This window comes from Solea solea, chromosome 15 (assembly GCF_958295425.1).
Source record: "Solea solea chromosome 15, fSolSol10.1, whole genome shotgun sequence".
Classification (NCBI taxonomy): Eukaryota; Metazoa; Chordata; class Actinopteri; order Pleuronectiformes; family Soleidae; genus Solea; species Solea solea.
Window position 1 is genome coordinate 10,158,011 of NC_081148.1, and position 27,850 is coordinate 10,185,860.

General features: G+C 39.5%; 1 protein-coding gene across 1 annotated transcript in view; it reads left to right on the forward strand.

The window, feature by feature from the left end:
• The window catches only part of arid5b (AT-rich interaction domain 5B), a 71,529-nt gene that overhangs the window by 24,467 nt on the left and 19,212 nt on the right, over positions 1 to 27,850 (forward strand). The window contains exons 4-5 of the mRNA XM_058651939.1: positions 7,181 to 7,411; positions 27,593 to 27,747. Coding sequence (XP_058507922.1) covers positions 7,181 to 7,411; positions 27,593 to 27,747 — 386 coding nt within the window. The remainder of the gene's footprint in view (positions 1 to 7,180; positions 7,412 to 27,592; positions 27,748 to 27,850) is intronic.

Below are 27,850 nucleotides of genomic sequence, written 5' to 3' on the forward strand. Positions count from 1 at the left end.
GAAACTCACATTTGAGATGCTGGAAACAGTAAAACATCGGCAATCATTAAAGTTGTTGATGTTTCTTCTGTTTCTTTCGCTTGATTTATTGACTTTGACTTAAAACCTGGGATTACTGGTTTGCACTCTCAAATGATTTGTCTGTTTTGAGATGCAGTTCTGTGTTCAAGGGAAATCCAGTGTCCAGAAAAGAGAAGTCAGCTGTGAGTAGAATCTCATTCTTGAGGGTTTTTTTTTTAAAGGGAATCAGATTGTTGGAAGACAGACAGGAAGCAGACACAGATGTTGTGAAAAGGATGATATGAGTTTGGCAAGTAAATAGTTGCTGTTTGGCGGACAACCATCCCATTTTCTTGTTTCCTTTAACACAACACCACCAAATGTTTTATTAGCATGGAGTATCTGTGAGTTGTACTTGTCTGAATAGAAAACAGGGGCTGAATGGACGCCAGCAAATCAGCACAATCAAAACCAGTGGTATATGGGTCTTTTTAAGATGGAATTACTGCACCACAGAGCCATTTCCCTTTTCCAAAAAGTATAAAAAACAAAAATGCTGCACTGTAATATTCATTTTGTTCGGCGTTTGTGCTTCACTCTCTATCGCTGCTTATGAAGTTTTTGATAAAAAAAGAACGATATTGCTTAGTGACAAGTGTTTCTATGTTCCTCCTCTGAAAACCAACAGATAGAGCTTCCTTTGAACTCGCATCCCTTTAATTTGTGTGCCGTTGTATCTCTCGGGTCGTGATTCATAGCAAAGCACAATCCTGCAAAACCACAGCAGTAACACGGTGTATTGATTCATTGTGCAGTTTCTTTTAAAGCCAGCTTTGGTCAAAACAGTACCCAAAACACTAATATGTTTCCCTAAATGAGAAAAAGAAAGACGGAATGAAAGAAACACTCTGGGTAATGTTGTGCTTCCTGACTGATGTTATTTTTATGATATTCAATGCCTCAAATGATTTTACCAGACTGACATTTTACACAATCGTTTCCCTGACATCAGGAGGAGGAGGAGGAGGAGGAAGAGGAGGCTGACTCAAACCTGAAACATACATATTATTAACACCATTGCACACATTTTCTGGATTCCTGTGTTTGAAAATGAAAAAAAAGATCTGGTTTGCTTTAAAATTTGTATATTAGACAGCTGGTTCAGTCATGACTCTTTAGCCTCAGCGCTGGTACTTTAGTAAAATCAGATTTCTGCTGTCATTTCAAGATAATGCAAAACTCACCCACGGCTTTGTCACCCCTGCTGATATTGTCACCTGTATGGACTTCAGCTTAACACCAGTACGTTATACAATAGACTTTTACAAGTCTGATATGACTGATAACATCCCAGAAACAAATTATAGACACTGAATTTAATAAATGAATCATTTTCTAGGCATTTTTTTGCCACCACTCGACATTATTTTGCAGGATTCTCGCCACTATGTCACTGTAGTTTATTGGTTCTATACTATATATACATCCATCCATTCAGCCATATATTACTGTGATTTTGTCGTATTTTCCACTAAATCATTTCTTTTTCTGTAACAGTCACAGTAATTATGTCATACAGTATATATCACCGTGACTTGGCAGCATATTCCCGTATGAATGCATATAAATCGCACGTCAAAAAAGTCAATTCAATTCAATTTTTACTTGTACGGCGCCAAATCACAACACACAGTATCTCAAGGCACCGTCGTACACAGCAGGACAGAAACCTCTTCAAGAAGAGAAACCCAACAGTTCACACAATGAGCAAGCACTTAATTCGCTTCAGAGGAGTTTCCTGTAATAGCCACACGTACGGTAATTTCACAATAAAATATGAAAATACAGTATTATATCACAGTTAACGCCTCTGAAATGATAATGATGTCATTTATTGCCAAATTTACAGTCAAACCCCATGAAATCCTGGATATAATTTACAATGTGGTCTACTGCTACTGCCTAGAGCAATGTGATTTACTGGTAGATGTATTTAAAAAGAAAAAAACATCAAAGTAATCAAGGTTTTTATCATTGTTACAGGAACAAAAAAGAAATTGGTGCTCAACAGGCATTTTTATTTTTGGCTTGCAAACTACGCTGCAGTCTAGTGTCTGGATCCGGATCCTGATCTCACCGGTAGAGCACATATAGTTCACCCTCTTAACCTGTTTTGCACGTCATCTGTCATTTAAACATTTCATGATCATATGTCGTTTCCTGCTCTTTGCTGAACACGTTTTCTAAAACGACCGTTTAGCTCTGCAAAACGGAGAGGGAAGAAAATTAAAGTGACAGAGGCACCAAATATTCAGTTTTTAATCCCCAGGATGAGTCAAGCTCCAAAAAGCTCTGGATCCAACATAAAGCAACTCGATAGCGTCTTTCTAGGGCTCTCTTGGCTCATTAAGCCACGTGTATTTTATAATCCATGCCCCCCCAGGTTGTTACACAGACGCTCTGGTGTGAGTTTGTGCTCTGCAGGATTGTTTTCTCAGACTTTTGAAAGCCGCTCCAGAGCCAAACGACATTTTACAATGACTAACTAACCATTTAAACTGAAGTTAATATGTAAAAGGAGGAAAGACGTTATTTTTAACATTAATTCAGTTTACCTGTCATGACTACTTTTACCTGTGTGCAGAGTATAAATGGTGTAGTAACACATATTATATATTATTGTTGGTGTGCCTTAAGGGTTTACTGTTGCACCGTAGTAGAATTTATGGACAACTGCACTGACAGAGTGGTTGTAACGTCAGCTGTATTGTGGAGCAGTTATGACCCTGACACTATTGTTGTTTACGAGGCCGGGAGCTTTACAGCGTGTTCCGAAAATAATCTGCCGCACCACACCTGTTTGATCAATACGCTACACTACCACCAGGAGAGGACAGACGGACAGAAGGACACATTGTAAAGGGATCCAGAGAGGGAGAAACACATTGCATAATGTTCTCACTGTGTCGTGCAGCTCTCCAGTGATGCAGCCCCAGCTCAGACCCATTAGAAAGCTTACATTAAGATAAGGACATCCTTTATTCTGAAAGGTTGCACATTAGGACCAAAAGGAATTTTTAAACGGATAAATTGGTACATTACATGCATCAACACATGCACACATGCACACAGACACATAGAGAAAGAGAGAGAGAGAGAGATGCTTATTTTACAGTGCCTTTGCACCATTATTAATGCCCTGCAGCTCCCTCTCCAAATTGAATCTAATCAAGTGAAATGTTGTGAGGATCCTCGGGAGGAAGAGCAGGTCTGACGAGGACTGCTTACAATAAAATCCCTGACATTTGGAAACAAAGCCTGCTCTACCTATGAGCTGTAATTTCATTCTAGAAGTGTCACAATCGTTGATGGATTTACGTGTCGGCACTGCAGCAGAGCATGCATGTGCATGTATGCAGTATGGAGTATGTGTGCGTTTACACATCTGTGTGCTTTGTGGGAGCCACTGTAGCTGCTCCTGTTATGTGATGTGTGTGTGAGTGCACGTGTGCTCTATGGTTTTAATAATTTCCTTTGTGGGCTTCACGTTGGAGTGCAGTGGAATCGAGGTCATTGATTATCGGGAATGCAGATGCTGTAAATATGTGATGAATGCTGTCTTTCCTGTGCTGCTTATGCTGTGCATTTCAGAGACTGCGCCTTTCTCCTCTTACTTGATGTAATTTTTTTTTTTTTCTTTTTTAAAGAATTTGGAAAATGCATTTTGTAAATAGACTTCTTAAAATTGGCCGTGCAGTGAAGGTGAAATACCTGCCAGTTATAGCCACCTCAAAAATATTAACTTCACCAGCAGAAATTCCCATGAATGTCTTGTCCGGGAGCTTTATAAACACAGACAGCACCGTGAATAATTCATACAAAAATCATGTTTCAAACTGCCTGACTATGCTTCATCAACTGTTGAACTCTGTAGTCGGCTTTGTCAGCTCGAAAAATATGATCACTCCCTTTCCAAATAACAGTCTTGTGTCTCTGCAAAATAAGACGTTGACTGAAGCTTGAAAGGAGAATGCACATGTGTATTATGATTTGGCTAATTTCCCGTTTAATGTGCTGTTATTAACCTGAGGTCATGTGTTATATCACCACATCAGAACCACGTTATGATCTCACCATCATTTATTATATCTGTGTATCATGTATCAACAGAGCTGAAAAATAGCTTAAATCTCTTTAAGCCAAAATAATATATGCTCTGTGGTTTCAGCTTCAGTCAAACATGAGTATTAACTATTCAATGAAAGATATATATTTGCTATTGGAAATTCTGATCATTTCAATTTCTGACATTTTATGTATTAAACAAAAAGTCACACGGGGAAAAAGAAGTGCTGTATTGAATAATGAAATAAAATGAGAGGTTTCAGGTTACAAAAACAGCCGTACCCTGTAGCGCTAACAGCTCACAGCGTTATTTGCATAAACAGAAGACAATATACTCAGAGAACAGGTTTTAACAAGGTAGAATAAAGAATGCAACGTCAACTTATTCACTTTGTTTGTTAGAGGGTGGGTGTGATGCAAATTATTAAAGTCCTGTATTCCTATTTTGTAGTTTTATAAAGATGAGCAACCTGGACACAGCTGAATTCCCATAAAAATGAAGAATTGAATTTGGATGAATGTGCTACAGTTTGAAGCCACAACAGTAATAGCACACGTTCTGTTGTAACCATTCAGCAGTGAGTTTATGGTATTTTATTACCCAGGGATGACAGTCTGTCAGTCAGAGCTCCACTACAGCCCAGACTGAAATATCTCAAGAACTATTTGATGGATTGCAATGAAATCTGGTACAGATGTTCATTTCCCCCTCAGGATGAACTGTAAAAACGTTTGTAATCCCTCAACACTCATCTATGATGTCTACTATCAATAGAAATCAAAATTTCTATTTATCCAGTACTTTGGTTTATGACACGTATACACTAACAAAAGTGTTCCCACAACACATACACAAGAACTTAACATTTAACACAAAGCCCTTGCTGTACCTCCATTCATCTATCAGCACTTAGACTCTTAACATAGTATCTGTATGAGCCTAGTAACAGCTTGATTTGTCTATCAGCATATCCTCCTATGGTAGTTTATTGTTTCAGCTCTGTGTCTACATCCTGTCTTGGAGCTTTTCTAAATAATGGAAAAAGATTTCTTTGCCAGTTCGCCATCACGGCCAAAAATGCATAAATCAAAAATAACTCGCTGTCACCGGAATACGAAATTACACACGCACATTAGTGACACGGTGATGAGTCCATCCTTAATATGGTGGTTTCATTATTGGTGGACTCGAGCAGTGAGCTACACTGTATGTCACCCATGCAGCAGTGACACTTTAATTCACTTGTTTTTTAGCAGGTCGAAACACATTCATACACTGAGTTGTGGTTTATCAAGGTCAGCACACACACACACACACACATACAGGTTTGCTCATCTATTTTTGTTAATAGTAGGACACTGCAGTGGCTTCCATTCATTTGAGCTGCCAGTCCGTAGTCTCATCCCTAACATTAAAGGTCCAGCGTGTAAGAATTAGTGAAATATATTAGAGACTGCATCATAAAACAATCATCCCTCCCTTTACTACTATAGCCTTTGAAATATTGTCATTTATTGATTGGTGGCCTCTATAAAGCAATGCCCTCTCCTAAAATACATATAAAAGTCTTATTCTAAAGCTGCAAAAACTTAAAGGTGACATCGAATGCTTGTATCACACAGTTATGGAGGTCTACTTACATATATTAACATGTTTTCATGATTAAAAACCTCCTAATCGCTGCAAACGAGCCGATCAAAATAACTCCTCACTGACGCTCTCGTCAGCCGCGCTGTTTCAGACCAAACAGTTGCTGTGATTGGCCAGCCAACGAGAGCTTTACAACTGTCCTGTGATTGGCCAGGTACCTGGAAGTGACGTAATAGATAGGCCAGCTCTCAGATACACAGCTCCCCCTCTGGCACGGTGGATGCTCTGCATCTCAGCAGCTACAACGAGAGTAGTTCTTCTTCTTCTGCGGTTGAATGTACGCAACCGGATGTGCCCGGACTAGTGCCCGCACCGGGAGGCGCTACGGTGGTGAGGATTTCTGATGACGACATCAAATTAAGGAAGTGTCGATCCGCTTCGCAGAGCCCAGGAAAACAATACAACACTATTTTCTCAGCAGTGGCTGAACTGTTTGTTCTGAAACTTTAGGGTTTCATAAACGAGGTAATGACACAGATACACACATAAACGCAGCGTTAATTGGAGCTTCCGGTCTATGTCACCTTCAACTAATATTATTTGAAGCAATTATTCACATATGCAAACATACTCAGAAGGTAATATATTCATGTTCTGCCAATAAAACCTGCTCAGTGTTACACCTTACTGGACCTTGAACCAGACGCTGTTTTGTCTGAGTAGCTGTGAGGATTTCACACTTGGAGCCTTGTCGTACAGTTGTTCCTGACGTTCCTCGTGTCGCCCTAATAGTGATGCGTGTCATGCAAACATGTGGCCCGGCGACATTACGTATTTCTATGAGAGACATCGGTAAATTATACACGAGACTTAGGTGACATGTGTTACTGTTATTGTTAGAAGGAAGGAGCGTGAGACTTTTCATAGAAACTCTGATGACACAATGAACCCTGCAGAATCAGAACACATTGCTTCCTTCATGCGATGCATTTCCATGAACACAGAGAGAGCATTGTGGAAGGATATCTGATGGCAACAGCATTAAGTATGAGGAGAATGGATAAAGGTCACTGCATTTAAAAAATAAATAAATTTGGTACTGGACAATTTGGCAATTTATTAGCAATTTTTCTTTTTTGCCAAAAGTTACAGATAGAACAGCACAGGGAAGCTTACAATTCAAGGCCAGTGGGAAGGAATAAAAGGGTCATATTTACAGTACACTGGCAGCAGATGAGCCAGAATATAATAGCAGCCAGAAAATGATCTCTGAGGGAGAAAAAGAAATGAAATCTTAACTGAAATTCAAGAGAGAGTGTGTCCTGTAAAACTGAATGGGCTATTCTTTATAAATTTACAAGGACAATTTAAGAAAGAAAGCTTCCCCTGTTAAATGTTGGCACAAACTGTGTATAATCGTGGTGCATCTTCTGACTATGTCTCTGTGTATTTTGTGTTTCTCAGGCCAGGACGAGGACGGGCAGAAGGTATTGGTCCTCAGTTACCCCCAGTATTGCCGCTACCGCTCCGTCTTGGCGAGGCTCCGGGAGCAGCCATCTTCTCTCTTCATAGACCACACGGTGTTGGCGCTGGGCGGCATCGCCGCGCTGGGCGGGAGCACGAGGATCCTGTACTGCCGCGACACCTTCGAACACCCCGCCTTGCTGCAGAACGAGAGCATCTGCGATGAGTTTGGTGAGTGTGGCAGCTGAGAGATTTAATTGTAGCCTTTAGGTGAATTATCGTACTAACTCATCTGAAATGCCAACAGCCAGCTCATCTGAAATGCCAACTTTCAATTATGTCATTGTGGTTATCCTGACCTTTAGTTTAGTTCTGCTTTTAGTGGAAAATGGGCAGCGGTTTTTGAGCAATAGCTTTTTAACTCCCATTGTGTGAAATTCCAGAATATGTTATATACATATGTATATATATATATATATATATATATATATATATATATCTTTGTGTGATGGCTGTGAAACCATCAGAAGGCAAAGAAATGAGGAGCTACTGTGTGCATAAAGTGCTATGATTATACACACATCTGTTTACAGTTGTTGACTGACTAAGAAAAAAAGAGTTGTGTAAAATCTCTTTGGACTCCGTCGGAGTGAGGTTCTTAAAATTGACTGAAGTGACGTCATTTCAGCAGCTGTTGTTGGTTCTGAAGGCCACAATTTTGAAACTGAGATCAGACCAGTGTAGCCTCATTCCTGTCTATGTTTAAGACAAGTCTCTGGTTCTTCTTAAAGAGGTCTAATTTAGAGGCTATCTGGGGTTTTTCTCAGTCAAAGACCCCCTTAAAGACAAAAACTAAATCACTTTGCTTTTTGTTAGTAAACATGAAATAGTAGGGTTGAACATTTTTAATTGATTAATCTGGAAACATTTTTTCTTAATTCCAAAAAGTAATATTCAGTCCAATTCACTTCTAAAAATAAAAAAACAACATTCTTTCTCTTTAAAAAAAAAGAAAAAAAAGAAAAGAAAATGAAAGAATCACAACCCAAGAGGCTTTTCAAGCTTACATTTGGTTTGGGTTTGAATGAAACCAGTATTGAACATTTTCTTCTTTGTAAAATCATTTTGTATAAAACAAAATTCTTTTTTTTGTGTGGGTTTTTTCACCCTCTTGTTTATACTATAGCCACTGTGTTTGCCCATTATGACTCATTACCCAGCTGGATTTAAGTCTGCATGCTTTCGATCTATGCTGTTTTATAGAGACATTTAATACAATGCCACTGATTGTTAATATGCCTTCAATATGTTTCTGATTTAGTCTGAGTCTGTGTCGTCATCAAAGGGGTCTTACTGTTAACGAACACAACTGACCGCCATTCAAACACCCTCGCGCGTCACACCTACAGTATGAAAAACATTCTGTGGTTCCAGTGAGGAATTTTGAAGTGCTGGAACTTGTCTCTTTGCCATTCGCTGTGCTTTCCCAGCCGCTGGTGAAGCCACACATTTTATTAACCTCGGGCTGGGCTAAGACAAAGGGATAATGTGATTCATTTTTCTTTATATTTCCTGTGTTGGGCAGCACAGTGGAGCTGATCGGGCCTGTGTGCAGCGTCAATTTGACATTCAGAGTAACGGCTCCTCTGGTCAAAAGTCATTGTTTTTCTTTTCCTGTAAATTTACCAGTAGGTAATTGCATTTTAAGAGAGCGGCAAAGGTGAGACCAGAAGGGAAAACGGTTTTAGACATAGGAAAATAAGTTATGAATAGTAACGCTAACATCCTGTGGCTGCTGTTGCTCATTCACTTGGCTCAATAAAGCCATTCCTCAGTGAGCCACATTTAAGCTAAAGGTTTATTTTCAGAGCCTGAGGGAGTTCTACTTTTTTCTTCTTCGGACTAAGGCAACCAGATTTCTAATGTTATTCACATGAAGGTTTACTAGGTTTGAAGCAGGTTTTTCTTTTTCTTTTTTTATTTCTCCGAATTGCTGCTCGGAGCCTTGTTTGTGATTTGTTTCAAAACAGCAGAGCTAAGTAGTTTCCATCATTCTGTCAAGTGAACCAAGGCCTCATGGGTGCTTTGCTTTTGGGCACAGACACATACAGTAGATGAATGTCTGCACATATGCATAAAAGAAACATACACAGGTGCTGAGCAATGTTCCTCCTGCCATAGGCTCCACATGAAAGAGCAGCTATAAATGCCATATTAAATCCTCCTTTATTGGGATAAATACCGGCACTGTGGACATATAAGAAGTGTTACTGGACATTTGTGAAATATTAAAAAGTCCAAAAAATTGATCTAGGGAACAGTTTTAGGACTCCTTCTACGCTTTCCTCCATGCTAATTCTGACCTTTCAGATTCAGCCAAATGTGCTGTGGCAGCTCTAATAACTGTCCATCTTGTATGGGCTAATTCATGAAAGTGTGTCACGCTACCTCAGGGGGTAGAGTAGACAAAAAGGGATCAGGGGGAAAAAAAAAAGGAAAGAAAAGAAAAATGCTGTTGCAGAGTGAGGGAAATGTTATCTGAAATATAGAAAGCTGAGTGGTAAAATCCAGTATTCTTGATTGTCTGGTTATAGATTGGACACTGCAGTATGTGTACATATCATAATCACGTACAGATTGGTTTTTATAATCGGCACTGTGAGGTTCTTTTCATCTGTGCAAATTTGTCAGCGTGATTTATTTGTCGTTTACGAAGGTGAGTAATAAAACATTGTCGCCGCGGCTGCTCCTGTTTACATAACAACAGATAGTTATTTGCTCTGACTTTTCCTGGATGATGCAAGGTCGTTCCTGGTGTGACAGTGGCAGTTGTCAGGGCTTTATCTAACTTCCATCTACAGTACTTTATGCACGTCACCACTGGCACCACAGCCTTTGAGCCAGCTTGAGCAAAACTGCAGTTGCGTCAGCTCGCAGATCTTTAGTTGTGTGATCCATATTCATGTTCAGCTTCGCCTGTCACCCCTGCAGCTGCTTTCCTCACGGAGAATGACACAGTTTTTGTTTATAATTATCATGCCTTCTCCGCCAGTGTGGATTGATTGTACCCATGCTACTTTGTGTCCTCAATTTAATTTCTTGCCAGGAGGAATGTAATATTTACAACAGCAAATAAAAGTTGTGTTGGAAGAGCCACCACTGGTAAAAATAAATAAATAAATCTCTTTAACTATTGTGTGTACCCTGATGTGCTGAATTAAACACAACCTCTGAACATAGGAGGTTTTGTAAACTCGGCTGTACGATAATAATATTGGCATTAGCGAGGCTGCTCTGCGCTGAGATAAATCCAGAAATAGTTTGAGTGGGCCAGGCCTGTGTCGCTCTGAATGACAGATGACAAGGTTCAAGGTTTGTTATTAGCCATCGCGGGGCTGTCGAGTGTTACTCACATTCATTTGGCAGGGATCGACTGTATATACTACAACAACAACATAAACATTTGTAACATTGACACACAGATGCCGCATATGATGATATATTTAAAACACGGTGTGTGTGTGTGTGTGTGTGTGTTGCTTAGCTACAGAGTGTCTTCACAGCCACTCATTTGGGCGTCTGTGAGGGAAAATATTATGACCAACATTTTTCCCCTATTCCTCTAATTCTGAAGTTATGCTCCCAAACTACTGACCTTCCTACTACCCCTCCCTTCCACCCTCCACCCCTTCAGAAACCTAACACCCCTTGTGTGCACACTGCTTAAGTCAACAGTATTTTGAAAGTTAGTGAGGCAATCATGTTTGAGGCAAAGCAGTTGAGAAAAACTTCCCCCACCCCCCCCATGCTTGCTCTCATCTGTCCTATATTCTGTTTTTGGCACAGAAACTGTTCAGTATATGTCGTGCTCAGCTCAGTGTGTGTGTTGTTTGAAATCTATTGTATACAGTGAGTATGTAGTTTGATTTCTATTTAGAATAAAACAAAAGGAACATTATCAGTGGAATGCTTGTTTTGTAATCCTCCAGGGTGGGATGAGTGCGAAAAACTAAATTTATTGCTTCAATATATTAACATTATCCAGATGCAGGGGTCGTAAACAGGATTTCTTTCACTGCTTGTTTTTGTACTGTGATGGTTCTAGTAGAACTGTGGCCGAATGCGGTCATGCTTCCCGGGTATTTATGAGGGTGTTTCTGCATTTGTGTTTGACCAAAGGAAAATCATTCCTGTTTGGTCATTCATAGACGTTTCTATTTTCTCCCCTGAAACTGACATTAAAACAATATACTGTCGCAGAGAGACGACGGGACGAAGAAAAGAAAAATCTCAAAAGCAGCAAACATGCTAAAATCCTACCCCCGTACTTTGAGATAATATCTTACTTGATTGGGCTGGGTCACAGAAAGAACATACTGTATGATGTCATTGTTTCCACAACTTGAACCAATTTCTCGCTCGCTCTTTAAACATGAAATCAGATTAGATGAAATATGCATACACCAATATCATCCCATGATGGCTGCGTCTGTTAATGTAATAGGCAAATTGCTTGCTAAGCTCATGTTTTCCCATCTCCTCTGCAGAACTGTGTTAACCACCAGCCCATGAATTTTTCATCATCCATATGTCATGGTATACAAAGGCCACGGAAAAAGGAATTTAGAGGCGGAAAGAGCACACGCGCTGCTGCAGCTGTGTAGTCAGGTTTCATAATCAGGACGTGAACTGTGGGAGAACAAAGAGACCAAACATCTGGTTCACTGTCATGTTCTTACCTATGTGTAAAATAATGCTTTTACAAGGAATGAAAGATACATATTTCGACACTGCAGGCTTTTAAACACACATGACAGGCTGCTTGAGCTCGCTGTGGGCAGGATGTGTGTTATTTATTGCTCTGCCAAGTGTTCATAGGCAGAATTAAAACCACAGTTCTGCTTTAAATAGCAGGGCTTTCTTTCACTGGCATTAGCAGATAACTTCCTGTTTACTATTATGTCATCAGAAACCTCTCAGTATTGTGTTGCCCTATTGTGCCTGTTTGTTTTTAGCAAACAGAGCAGAGAGATAAATCAGCATCTGCTGGAAGGTGAATAGTTTTTCAGCTTGTTTATTTTCAGTGGGAAGGTTTTCCTTGAGGAAATAGTGAATAAGTGAATTTAATTCAGTACATTTATAGTCGGATTTAAAGGTCCAGTGTGTAAAATGTGGGTGAAATTGAAGATAAAGTTGCTTGTATGAATTGTTGTTTTTCCATTACTCAGCTCTGTGCTTTTACAATAGCCCACAATTGAAAAACAAAACATCTTTTTTTGTTGTTTGGATGCTAACTGATTATGTTCTCCACTCACTTTGATGGCATATTCAGCGGCAACATGCTACTTCACCAATAAATAACCTCTCTCGTTTCCCTCTGACAGTCCAGCTCTCTAAATGTAGATTAATGAGAGGGACATTTATATAAAACAAATGCTCACAGCAACAGGTTAAAAAGCAGTAGTGAGTAATTTTGTAATTTTCTTTGCCCCGGGTTTCACTTCTCAGGCTACATACAAGCCTCCTGACCCAGAGGCGGATGTGCCTGCATCCTGAGAGAAAGAAATCAGTTACTTCTGTTATGATGAAGAAACTATTTCATCATCTGCACGTCTTGTGTTTAAAAGTGAGCCATATATCTTTATAAATACAGTCTACATCTTATATATATATATATATATGTGTATATATATATATATATGTGTATATATATATATATATATATATATATGTACATATATATATATATATATATATATATATATATATGTACTGCTTTACTTATACTGCTTTTCAATCATTTATTTTATTACTAAAAGCGTCTCGATTGATATAACCGTGTGATCTCTGCAGGTAGTGGCTTTGTTTTACTTTTGTTTTCCAAGAGAAGGAAACCTGTTATTATCAGAGAGGTAATCTAAAGTATGAGGATGCAGAGATTTTAGACTTATTATTATTTTCTCCATGCCGTACGACGTGGAACTACATAGCGATGTCGGTGTTCCGGCACAGCCAGGTAACAAACAGAGTCACATTGTCCTGGTTGATCCATTTGTGGTTTTCTGTTAATACAATGTAACCTGCAAACAAAGGTGAGCTTTGTTGGAATGTCCTTGAACACACCACCTGAGGCACTTCTCTGGCTGCTGTTTACAAAGGAACCATAGATATTCATATTGACCAATAAAAAGGAAGCATAAAATGCCCATTTTATTTTTGACAAAATAACAAAAGATGATTTCTTTTTATTCGAGTGCTCATTTGTAATCCCTCCAGTGCAACAAATGTTGTTATTGCATTTTATTGAACTGTTGACGACACATATAATTAACGCTGATGCCCATAATTAAATATGTATTGCACTGAATCGTGACGCTTCTAAAAAATAAAAAAAAAAGACAGAATGAGGTTTTAGACTTTTGTATGAATAGCTTTTCTTTAATTGAACACCACAGGCTTATTACGTCCATATACTTGTCAAACCGTCGGTTAATGTAGATTAAACCATATTTATATGATAAAGTACTTTAAGTTTATAGCTGTGTAAGTGAGTCATATTTCCACAGAATCCCAGATGTGAGTGGTTATACAACCTCTGAATGTCCCTATAAAAAAAATTACAGAACAGCGTGTTGCAACCTGGAGTGAACACGTCTGACTCATCATCAGTGTTAACTGTAGATGCTGTTTACAAAGTCTGTCTCTGCCAGCGCGCCCGGTGTAGAAACAGCTCATGAATGCAGCCTTGTACGTAGATGCGTTAAATGTCAGACATCTTTCTCACGTGTGCAGGTCCGAGCACGTTCCGTCGGCTGTTGTTTCTGAAAAGGGCTTTTGTAGCTTTAAGTGACGTCAAACAAAAATCATTGTTGCACCACTGATTTATGACACTAACAAAGTGAGGATTACAGCCAGTGAGGACTTTGATTGATGTTTCCACTTTAGTTTTTTTGTTTTTTAAGCCTGATCATTTCTTTATTATATACATATATATATATGTGTGTATATATATATATACATACATATATATACTGTATATAATCTTCTTTACAATTTAGTTTTTGATTGACTCCTAAAATACAATACAAAGAAGAAATAAATGAACAGAAAGCACAAATATCCATTGGCCTATTTTGTTATGGGAATGATTATTTATAATCACTATGGCTTAATGCGCTGCAGCTTTTTAAAATGATAAAGTCCCTGTGATTGGGCTCATTGGCTAACTCAATCCCATCAAGTGTAACTAGAGCGTGATCTATTAGAATACATATGTTTTATTGATGTATGGGCCTCGTGTTTATCCTGGCATTCATTTATTTATAGGACGATGCTGTGATTTCTTTTTTTTTTTCCTCCTCCAGTAATGAATAGGATAAGCCTTGAAGCCTATCCACTGTTCCCTTTCATCTCCCCCTCCCTCCCTCTCTGTTTCTCTCTGTCTCTCCAAAAGCCAAATTGAAATACTGTATATTTAAAGCGCCGGCCCTGCTGGATTGTTGCTGCAGTCTGTCAGTATCAATGATGTGGAAGTGTTTGAAGTGTTGTGAAGCAAATCTTCCACATTATATAATTTTAACCGTGTTTTACGTTTGGCTCTCTTGAAACAAACGGGTGTGTTTGTATGTGGGACAGTTCCTCTGTGTGCTCGTAACATTTTGTTTGGAAAATGGGATTTATTTTTTTTAATTTCCTCTGCTGGAACAATAGCCTCCAAAAAAGCCACTTGGCAACATTTTGTTACTACAGGCGAAAACTCAAGTGTCATGTTCGCAGATATTTACAACTTTTATTGTGTTGTGGCGTATTTGTTTTAATTTAGTGTTGACAGGAGTGTTATTGCGGATTAAATACGCAAAAATGTGAGCCTTGTATTTTGTGTGTGTGTGTGTGAAATCGTTAAGCTCTCCAGGGTCAAAAGTCATAGCATTCCTCAGTGTGTGTGTCAGTCAGTGGATCTGGGTTAAGATTAAGTCCAGCCGCCTCGAATGTGATGTGTGTTAATAAGTATTTAACTGGCGACGCTACCATCATGAGGCGATCACATGGGGTGGACAAAACAAAGAGAGGGAGTGAAAGAGAGAGAGAGAGAGGGATGGAATGAAAGAAGAAAACAAAATTTAAAGGAACGTCTTTCTCCCTGTAATTACAGCTTATTTGGACTATAAATTAAGTTTGTGAAATTTCTCTTGTAAAACACATAACAGTGTGACTGCGTGCCATAATTTCCTATTTACTCTGCAAATGGAAAGCTTGAGTCGACAGCCTTTATGAGTTTGCGCAGTGGTAAAGTACACACATTCACACCCCCATCGAAACACACACACCCCGATGAATCCGATGAGAATGATTTCATAATCCGTCGCAATAATAAACTTCTTTGAACAGTTTAATTGGCTCTTCCTGGAACAGCACGGCTTCGCTTCATTTGATCTGATGAAAGAGTAATGTTGCTTCTCCCCAGGGGGAGCATGCACAACGGCGCACAAATAATGAATTAAGAACACTACCCTTTTTTTTTCTTCCAAATGACTGCCATAATAAAGCAGGAAAATTCATACTGCGCTCACATCAGTTTCTCCCTAAATTGCTTTCATGTTTACTTGCTTATGTATTTAATTTTCAGAGGCTGTTTTAAGTCAAATTAATCCTGATTCCTGGAAGCGTTATGGATTGAGGTCACTTAGTTGGAAATTTGTTGTCATCTGAAAGAGCCATTGTCGTTAGAAACATTGGAAAAGGCTCCAGAAACATTCCTCGTGAGCTTTTATGAAAGAAATAAAACACTGGTTGGAAAAGTCGAAATGCCCTGTAAGGGTAAGTACTGAAATTTGGATTTGCAGGCATCCGATGAATCTAAAAGGGAAACTGTAGAAGGCTATGCAAAAAAGCAAAAAGGTACATGCAAAATTGAAACTGACAAAGTCCTGATGGTTTGGGAGAACGTCCTCTTTCCTCAGCTGAGGGATATTAACAATGACAGTCTGAATAGAGAGGCTGTGTACAGCAACAGTACAGTCGCAGGAATGAGCTCATTACTGGCAAACACATCATGTATAATGTGCACATATACGTACACATGCCAAACACATTCATCTTAATATTACTGTGGTGATAATATCCCATTTGCATATGTAAATCGTGAGCCCCGAACATGCCCGGTCCTGAACGCCAGGAAATCAGTGTAAGACCAAAACCATAACCTCAACCAAAATTATCCTCACTTCTGCCCCTGAAAAAAAATCTCTTTCCCTAGTTTGGCTTGGCAGGAAATCCTCCACACACACACACACACACACACACACACACACACACACACACACACACACACACACACACACACACACAGAGAGAGAGAGAGACTCATAGACACATTCTGACAGCATTCATGGCTTAAAGGAGCCAAAAAGAAAGATTTTCACGATTTTCTAAGTGTGAGATAAAAATATGGAAGTATTTTTAATGTCCTGGTAAACACACACTTGCTGGGATGTGGGCTTGTCTCCATGGCAACACCAGTCGGAGCGTGCCCAGCCTCGCGTTTTGACAGGTGCTGCTGATGATGATTGATAATTACTACCTGACTTGTTGTCCTCGTCTACACAAACATATGGCAGGCGCTGGCCTCCGCCATATATCTGACAAAATGTTCCCTTTTCTGATAATAGCTTTTTAATGTTGCGTTTTGTTGTGCATGGATAGCTACCATACACCACCACCACCACCCCCACCTCCAGCCTTCCACGCACACAGGCCCCCTCCCACACTTTTGTAATTACATTTACTGCTGCTCACATAGTTATTACAGAAAGGGAAGAGAAATAGACAGGAGACACTAAAGGCGTGGGAGAAAGTCAAAAGGAGGCGGGCGAATTGATTTCACTTTATATGGATGTGTTTCTCTCAGTGCTGCTGGATTTACTATTTTATAAATTGTCAGGATTAACACAAAGACGCAGAATCTTCCACTGTTGTCACGCATTAGAATATAAACAGCAGATAATAGCTGGAGCAGTGGGCTGTCTAATAAAATAGCAAGCCGAGACTCTTTATTCCATATGCATGTGCACGGTATTTTGGTTATGCAGTGTGTTTGCTGAGAGAAAAAAAAGGCTCACTTTTAGATGCAGTTTGCAGCAATCTTGCTATATTCACGGAGCATATTAAAGAGGACGTCAATCTATAAACATGATTTATCTACTGCACACTATCTACCAGGGCATTAGCACGGTCTCTCTCTCTCTCTCTCTCCCTCCCTCCCTCCCTCCCTCCCTCTCTCTCTCTCTCTCTCTCTCTCTCTCTCCATGATCTTATTACCTGACTGTATGCAAAACTGGATTACACCTGCAACTCACTATAAAGGAGATAATCGTCCCAGTATTTCTCAATTATAATAAAATGCAAGTTTATTGGTACATTTTTATTTATCTTATTTATTTTTATTTCACCTTGCTCATTTATCCAGTTTATTGGCCCCAATAAGCACTTCCAGACACAGGAGCATTATCAGCACAACTCTCTCACTCATTACGTCCCAGATTCTGGAGGATAAATGAGGCTAACAAATTAACTTTTAGCCTCGAGTACCCAAATTTCTACACGTCTGCAGCTCCCGTAGTGCGGGACAACCAGTTCATCTATATCCTTATTGGTTCGTATAATGTACGGCGCACCTGCAGCTTGCAAATGTGCAGCACTCCATGGAAACTGAAGTCACGGCTAATACTGTGCGATTGAGGTCTGCCACAGGCTACAGCAACAGACAGATTCTGTGAAGGAGATAATGATGCATGCACACACACAGCTGTCTGTCAGTCAGCTAAGGGGAATCATATTTGAGGAAAATAAAACTGACTGTAGACGATATAATGCAGTATTTATACATTTTACAAAGACGGGTGTTCAGTAAATGGAGTGTTAGAGCTGTCACAACAAGGAGAGGGGATCTGGTGAGAGTCTGCCCCAGACCAGAAAGTCTCACATGGATCCATGTCTCTACACTGCTCTACAGCAGCATTAACATGTTGTACATACTGTAGGTGTCTGTTAGAGAGGAGATGTGTTTGGTTAAAGGAGAGGTATAATGACATTTCAAAATATGCAGTTCTTTTCCACTTAATAGTGGCAACTAAATATGTTTTGGTTTATTTTGTTCAGGAGGTTTTGACTCCACCCCATAATAATGGGGGTACATGGAAATTAGTGGCACTCAAAGCTCAAATAACTTCCCAGAAACAGTGTCTATTTCCCCTCTGTACATTCCACAGACAAAGAAGTGGGTCCAGGCTGTATTGTTTCCTATTCAAATGACATGTATTACATTTAAGGGATTGTCAGTGTTATTGCATTTTGTTCTTTTCCCAGTGCTTTGGTTTGGTTTGGTTTGGTTTGGTTTCTCAGAACCACAACTTTACTGTTTCATTCCAGACTCACTGGTTTTAGACGAGTTTCCAGATACAGCAAACAGCTGTTTTCAGAAAAAAAAAAAAGCAGCTCTGATAAACCCACTGACCAGAAGCAAACAACAGACACACAGTTAGCAGCAACCTGATAAACATAGTGGAGCGTTTAGCAGTTAAATGCTAGGTATTTCCCCTGCGGTTAGTGGAGACCAAGGCAAGGAGATTGAAGGGTAGTGAGTAAATGGGTTTTGAACCTGTTCTTAATTAAAAAAAACAAAACACTATTAATTAATGGATGCATCTGTATTTATTTATTGCATTGATGAAGGATGAAACCCAGAATAACAACTTCCCAAATCTTTGAGATTTACAAAAATGTACATTGTGCTCGTGTTTGTAATCTGAGTTGACCTGACCTAAAAGAGAGGCTGAAGCTGTGTAAACCAAGGTGTTGTTTGACTAGAAATAAAGATCTGTTTAGAAGAAGGTGTTGAGGACCTGTGGATGAGTCATCTGCACCTCAGGGAGACTGTTGTCAGAGCTCTACTGCTAACAAGCCGGACTAATCCCTGCCTTTTAGTCAGGCTCATGCTCTAATAGCCTCGTATTACAGTGATTTTCCGTGTGACAGTATAGTGGAGACGAGAGTTAGTGATACAGGAACTGTCTTCAAACACTAACACTGTTCAGAGACTGAACACGCTGCCTTCTCGCTGTCTGTCAGCCTGATTCTGTTCTCTGCTCTCGCCTCCATCTTATTCGTGCTTGTTTATATTGGAGGACAAGGTGATTGTTGTTGTTAAATGCCTGGCAAAACCTGAATGTGTTGTTGTAATAACAGCAGTATCCTTTGTCATGAGGAGTAATTGCATTTCTCATTAAATCCACACAATCTGTCATGCACAAATGTATAAAAAAAAAAATCTTCTCGTGTGAGAAAACAAGTACAGTGATGATGAAAAGAATTTCTGATGTGGCAGCCCCTCTGGGTTGTTTTGATATAAATCACTGGATCTTTACTTAAAGCTGTAAAAATGCTGTACAGTTTAACAATGATGATCTCTTTACGTATAATTATGATAAATTAATTAACACTTGTTTCATGCATCAGCCTACGGAGGTTTTGATTAGTAACAGAAAAAACACTGTACTCTGTCCACCTACACGCTCTGTCTCACTCCATGGGCACATTGTGTGATTTTTGACGATTGCAGTGATAAAGACGCTTGAAGTATCACTGTCCTTTTCTCTTTTTCTTTTTTTCTTGTGCGGGCAGTATGTCTCAAATAGACTGTGTGGAAACGTGCCTGGAGCGCAGGAACAGAGGAATAACTCTGCTGTCAGATGTGACAAAGTGAGAATTATGAGCACATCAAAAATGCCTGCATATGACTACATGAAATGCAGTGGTGGCTACAGTCAGCAACAAAATGATGGAGGAGGGAGGAGGGGAGTGCCTAATACATACTACTTTACATATGGAAAATCAAGGTTTGGTTTCAGACACTGAAACAGTGTAGGCCGTGGCTGTTTAACCGCAGACAAAAAAATGCAATCATTTTCCATATATTCATATACCAGCAATAAGAGCAAAGGGTCTGTGTCTTTCACACATGTCAGCAAAGAATCACAAATGTGGCGTCAAGGATTTGTGATGCAAAAGCCTTAAAATCTAATTGTAAATACAAATGTAAACATATGTACAGTATGTGTCTTATTCACCTTCATTATTCAGCTAATTCCACTCATGAAATCAAAAATCATGCAGATCTCTTCTCTGTGTTGCCCACTCAAAGTAAACGCCATAATGCACTCACTATAAACCAGCTTTTCTTTCCAACCGCCTCAGAATATTAAGTGTAAACTAAAGCCTATGTAAAATTAAAGGTTACTTGAAAATCCTTATCCCGCTCCACAGCCCTGATAACTGCTGTCGAGTTGCTTTGACTGCAAACAAATCCCATTTACAATACGTCCACGTCAGAACAGCTTCCCTTTTATCAAGAAACTGATATGCCCTCATGTAAAATAACAATGCACTTAAAGTTTGAATGGCAAATGTCCCTCGTATTAAAACTTGTATAACTTGCTGTACCTGTGCTCAATTACTGGATATTCCATTAGGTGTCTTGTTTTCTTGAGGTTGACCTAAAAAACAAACTGACAACATGGCATTTTGTTATAAGAGATTTAGAGTAATTGTCTCAGACATGTGTCCTTTACAAACGAGATAACTGTGGTCAGAAACATGTAGCCCTCGAGCAAAAAAATAAATAAAACTTGCAACGTCTCCAACCTCTGAGATCTTTGATGTTCGTAGTGACGTCGCAGTGTCGCCTGTCACTGCTGGCAGAGGACTCACTCATCACTTCCTTTTTATGTATATATATATATTCTCCCCAGTGCTGTTGCCTTGCTGCTCCAGAGCCTCTCTTGTCACATCCCTGTGTCTCTGGTGGAGTTAAAATGTTCCACCAAAGTGTAATATCATTTCACTGATCACATGTTTAATACTTGGCAGCGCCGCGGATTTAAGTCTGTCTCAAGAGTTGCATTAGAGGGCGTTTTGTCTTGTGATCTGTTGTGTTTTATTCATTATTTGTTCGGTTTTGTTTAATTCTCTCTTTTAATGCAGTCTGACAGGTGCTATATTTATTTTGTGTGAGTCATATTTTGGATCTCGCGAATCATAATTTATTTAATTCCGTTCCATGAAGTGTGATTTAAGTTTGGCTTACAAAGTTGAGCTTCTCTCCTCCACCACGCAGCAGCTTCCCCCTCACTCATAAAATATTGCACCATTATGGGGCCGTTTTCACTTGCATAAAAATGCATCTGCCCTGCGTGTGACTAAGAATACTGTCTGTTGTGGTGTTTTATGTTTAATGACTTGCTGTAAATTTCCAACGCACCACTGTAACCCGGTCTGTTATACTTGACTGACCTCCTTTGTGTGCGTGTGGGCGTATTCACAGGTACAGTTTCATACACAGATTCAACCCGGGGGAGGATTTCATCTCACCTGTGCAGATTCAAACAGCCACTGTGGCCATGAGCACTTGATGTGATGTTTTACAGATATTTTTTTCTCATTTTGGTTTGGTTAAAACAATCCTCTGCCCCCTCACCATGTTACTAACCAAGGAGTGAGTTAAAATTGACTGAGCTTAGAATCCACATTATTAGAACTGAACTGGAGTGTAACCATGCTTGTCAGTGTCTCTGTGCTGCCTCATAGTCGTGCATTGTGATTTAATGTGCATTGACAGGGTGTTTTATCACATTATTATTATTATTTATTTACTTTTTTTATATCTCACTGTATGCCGCACTATTGGGCACGTCACTTTTACTTAAAGGTAATACATGTACAACAGCGACTTACTGAGAGCAGTGCAGGGATGTGTGTGCACCACATTTTGCCAAAATATGGATAAAAGTCGCTGCACTTACTCCCGGTGTTACACTCTGTTCATGCACAAACGCATCCACAAAGATGATTATCTCACTGTTTGTAAGTTTTTTTATAAATATTGGTGAATTTTCACGTGTCTGCTTGAAAGCAAATGTGTGTCTGCTTTAAAGCAGCAGCCAAGAAGTATTACAATTATTACAACAAGGTTACAATAACAGACTGTGAGAAACAGACAGAGATGGTGTTAATCATAGTCCAAGCTCCTTGTGTTGCTTTCCTGTCCAGGAAAGTGACCACCTATATTTGAACTGCAGTCGGTGGCCCAGACGTTTTTCAGAGGGGTAGTGAGGCTTTTTAGGCTCAGTATCTTGTTTAGCTCGCTGCTCTCTGCTCACTCTGCTGGCATCACATGTGTTGAAGTGCTTGGAGCTGCGTTATTGGATGGGTGGAGCAACAGAACAAAGCCCCAAACCAAAACATAAATACAGTTTGCGGCCTGAAATGAAAATTAACTTTGTGAATATGTGGCTGCCCCATTGTCATCAGTGAAGCCAGTATTTACACATCATGGCCATTCTATGTCTCATCAACTTTAACATATTTTACTTACTTTATCTTTACATGTTCGTCATTTCTAATTGAGAAATAATTTGTTTACACAAGAAGTAAAGTATTGCACAATTCAACTGTACTGTATCATAGTCTGTTCTGCCCTGGGGGACATACTGTGCTGCTGCTGCTGCCTTGAAATGCAACATGGATATTACCTTTGACTGCGAGCTACGCTGATAATTGCTGAGTAGGTGTCAGGTCTTTGGTGGATTCCCAACCAACTGAGACTATAAAATATGTCAAAACATGTTGTTCACCCACCAGAGCTTGTTCTAGTTATGCCTCACTCATCCTCCTCCTCCGTCACCTTCGTGTTTGAACTTGGACCTCATTACGGTGAGAGGAAGTTGATCTGTAGAATTAAGTGTTTGCGTGAAGACTTGAGTGGGCGGTTTGTTTTAATCTAAATGCTGATAATGGATAATAATCAGTCACCGTTTGTTAGGGGGAAGTTAAAACTCATCACATCTTTAAAGAATAAAGCACTTGACCTGACAAAACGTTACTTATCATCAGTTAGTTGTTGAGCTCAGCTGATGTGTGACTAGTTTGGAGGTTGTTATACAAATATATTACACGGTAGTATTTGCAAAATACTCTGGCTTCTACAGTCTAACACAATCTAACTGGAGAAGTCCACAAACAATTAATGTGAACCTCAGGTGGTGCCCGAGGGAACATCAATAAGATACAGCACGACGATCTTGCTGTTTTTCCTCTTTTCATTCCAAATATACAAAATACGCAGTCTGTAGTTGTGACAGATAATTTCAGTCATAAGTGTCATTCCAAACTGCAAAATGAAAGGATGAGTTGGCTGCTAATCTACCAAAACACATCAAAGTAGCTTTTGTATCCCCGTGCTTTTAATTAGTTTATTTATTTTGTCAGTCAAATAAAAGACAATGTGCATAACCAAGAGCGAACATGTCTGCCTGCTTTTGAAGGGATTTTTAAACTGAGACAGTCATTAAATGAACACGTGTAGATACAGAGGGTTGTTGTTTTTTCTCAGTTGGTTGTGTTCGTGTTATCAGCTAAGGCATCCATCAGTTGAATTCTCCAGTCGGCTTGATATGTCTCTCCATTCCCAGCAGTCTCTCAATCAATCAGTCCGTTTTGTTGTGCTTCCCTGTGGCTCTACTCTGTTGATGCATACGACTGTCACAAGCCTTCCTGGGCTGTCTCTAATGACTTTTTCATTATCATTGACATCAACTGAAAGCCAATGAAACTGAGGTGTTAGGGTTATATTTAACTGAATCTGAGGGGATATCTGATGTTGTAAAGCTGCTGAGAGCTGAGTGTGACGTCACCCATAAGAATATGAACTCGAGCCTCGAGGTTTGTGACGATGGACGGTGAGATGGACCGCGCGGTGGTTCTGTGTGTGTGTGTGTGTGTGTGTTAATCGTGATGCAAATTAGATGGAGCATGGCTCTTGTGGTTGTTGTCTGAAGAAAGACGCCGCCGCCGTATGATATTCAACAAGGTACTGCAGTATATATGTCATCATCTGCTACTTAATCGGACTATAATTCGCATTATCTAGGTATGTTAGTCCAAGCTCGATTTAAGTCGGACTGACCTGCTTACAGGACATTAAGAAAACTCAATTATTGTCTTAGTCTGACTAAAATCGGACTTTTAACATGCATGTAAACATTCTGACTGATATCTACTGATACCCTGTATTGTATGTTTTCCTCTAAATGGGAACATAATTTACAAAATTGACATTATTTCCTTTTGAAGAGGACCTTAAACTAGCAAAACATGGGTTTTCCCCAATTAGTTCAATTTCCTCTACAAGCAGTGGGGATTGCTATTCAGTTTATTCTTATTTCCTGGTTGGTTTGAGGAGGAACCTTGAACACTATGGTCATTTTTTATATGCAGTGTATGACAAGAAAAGTGAGACATTAAAATATTGCAATATTTCATGTTATGATACTGTACCAATCCTTCAAAGTTATGAATAGATATATCTGATATATTCTTGACAGCGATTTTGTGTTGTATGTAAGACTGCGACAACTAGTTGGCAGAAGACTTCCTCCCCCTCCTCCCACCCCTCTTACTAGACAAGAAAAGTGTATCGTTATCTACTATGCAAATACATCACACTTTATTATATCGTCACCCCTGTGTTGTATTATATCACCATTTTCATTTCAGTACACAGCCCTGTGTTCACATCCGTCCCCAGATCAAGTTGTAAGCGTGATAAGGTCTCCTGATAAGGTCAGCTTGGCTCAGAGTGGTGCTCTTGTCAGAAAACATGATGGATTTACACTCACACTTCTTACCGGTTTGTATACAGCGTGCGCTCTCACAGTGATCTCACAGTGATCTCTGTGTAGTGTTGGATATCTGTTGTCGGTGTGTGTGAACATGTGTGTGCAAGCCTTCGGGACTCTTGTGAGTGACCAGACAAACGTCCCCGGCCATGTTCCTTATTTATGTCAGTGACCCAGATAAGTAGAAGTTAACGGAGTAAAGGAACTAGCTTATTCAGCAGCCATTTTTTGCTGCATGACTATCATGTCCATTTTTGGCTTGTTGATGGAAGAATACTTAAATGATCTGTCTCTTTTCTAGTACACTGACAAAAACACTTAATGCCCACAGGGAGATAAAAATATCACATATCCCATGGTGCTATGAAATCACTGTCTTGTGATGTTAACTCAGTTTTTTATGCACTATAAATGTGTGTTTTTCCACTCTAGAAAATCAATCTTCACAGAGTCTGTCTGTGTTTGATTTTCTTTGTGTTATTGTAAAGATGAACACTCCTCCCTTATGCAACACTGCCAAAATGAGCACAGATCAGAAGCTCTGCAGCTCAGAGAAACATTGTCAGCACTTGACCTTGTGGGCCTTTTTGTGGTTGTTTACAACAAACGCACAAACACATCATTTGACCCCAGTTCCCAGTAATATGCACTTGGCTTGTTTTACTGCATGCAGGTCGTCCTTCATCAATAATTCAATTAATTTAAAGTCGCTCGCTGTTGTGTCACCATGTGTTATGCGGCAGAATGTTGCTGTAATTGCAGCTTTTTCTTATGCAGCAGCATTTGACCTGATCAAATATGTAAACAAACAGACAGGCAGGTTATGTAACTGAGTGTAGGGTGTCACGGGGGTTAGTGATGGGGCTGAAGACAGAGCTGCGCTTTGAGTGTGACCTCAGTTGGACCTATGTAATGTTTGTTTAACCAATGCCACTTTTAAAAGTCAAACATACAGTGTACGCATTAGTCATCTGTCACAGTGTGCATGTTTTTACATGGTTGCATGTTTTTTTTATGCACATAAGTCTAACATGTCCCAGATGAAGTATATTTATGCTTTCTGTTTCACTTAATTACATATGTATATGTATTATTTTTTTTTTTTTTACGTAAGCCATAGATTTGCAAATTGGGTTATGGCTATAAATGTTATGATATGTGGCATTATCTATTCAGTAAATGTTTAGTGCTTGTGTTATCCATTTAAAATGAACTGCAAGTATAAATAGATAATAGGATTTATGTTTTATTTCTTAGCATTATGAATAAACAGCAGAGTACTGAAGGAAGAAACACACCCTGTGCTGATTACAGTGCTGAAAACGTTTTTTTTTTTCCTCACTGCCAAATGGATGACAAATGCACAACAAATGCCCTTGGAATTTTCCCTGCCCTGTTTCTCCACAGCATAGCGGTTGTGAAAATAACAACATTAAGTGATAGGTTGCTTAGTTGTGTTCATTTTACTTGTTTTAATGACTGCCTCTTAGTTTTCTTCAGCTTGGTTGTTATTGTAACACTTTCCTGATAGAATTTGATCTGACAAAAATAATCACACAGCCCTTTTGGCAGAGAACAACCTTGGTTGTGATTTAATTGTCATTGCAGATGGAAGGGGGAAAAAAAAAAACCTCTGACACTGTGAAATACGTTACTGAAGTTGGGCTATTTGAAGTTTCTCCCTCTCTCTTTCTGTCTCTCACTCCTTTGAGCTTATCTGTGTTTGTGTTGCTGTGTGGAGGCACGGCACTTTGCCAAGTAGTTACATTACTGTCGCGGGTTGACATAAACGTGGGTGTACAAAGGACTTGGAGGGCCTAAATACTTTATTGTGTGTGTAATGTGAACTGAGCAATTATATCTGCCAGCCTCTCAAACAAAGAGCTCCTATCAGGCAGATTCATGTGTTTTTAATTAACAGCACTGGGCATTAAGATAGGAGCACACTTACCAGAAAGAAAATAAAAATAGATCTATGATCATCGGCACACTGGAGGTGCTACAGCATAATGTAATTCTTTATTTTACTGATGACTGGGGGGGACTGTTGGGAGTCTCACTGTGGAGAGCAAGACAAAACACAGTTGTATTACATGTGTTGTTGTGGTGCAAAGCACATACAATCTCTGACTTTCTGTAGCATCTGTATCAAATATTTCTCTTTGCAGGGACTGTTTGTTTAAAATGTATTCCTTCAGTGGGTTTGTGGGTTAACCAGCATCTGTCATTTACAGTATTATACTAACTGCTTGACTGTTACGACGCCCTCCTGTGAAATCTTAAAAATACATCTGTCTGAATTTAAATGTAGTTTCTCTTTTAAGCTGTGAGGGGACTTGAGGACCGTGTTTAGTAGCACATTGGAGCAATTTGGTAGCCTGCTAACCCATTGAACTAATTCAGTTTGAAAATAATTAGCTGCAGACTAGCAGGCCTGTGAAATTCCTCTGATTGTAAATTTTCCCGTCATAGTCTCAGTGTTTCTCAGCTTTAAGTCAATTTTCCCACAGGGGAAGAAAAAATTTCACATCTTACTTTTTATTCTTCCGTTCAAATAAACTACCATAAGAAAGAAATATTAAACTCAGCCGAATGTCAACAGTTAAGAGGTGAATATATACGTTACGCACAATGCTTCATCAGCGCATGGCTGTTCTCATTGTTGCCGTTTTCTTTCCCTCAGCTCCCAACCTCAAGGGGCGACCTCGGAAGAAGAAGCTGTCCATTTCTCAGAGGAGGGACTCCCAGAGTCAGGCTCAGGGTCAAGGGTCATCATCAGGGTCAACGGCAATTGCATCACAAGACCCATGCAGCCCAGAGAGTAAACATACTAACAAGGTGAGATAAGGCTCGTACATTTAGATAAAATAACACAAAATCCTTGAGGAGAGAGTCGGTCTGAAAATGCAAAAAAAAAAGGTCCTTGAATTAAATGAATGAT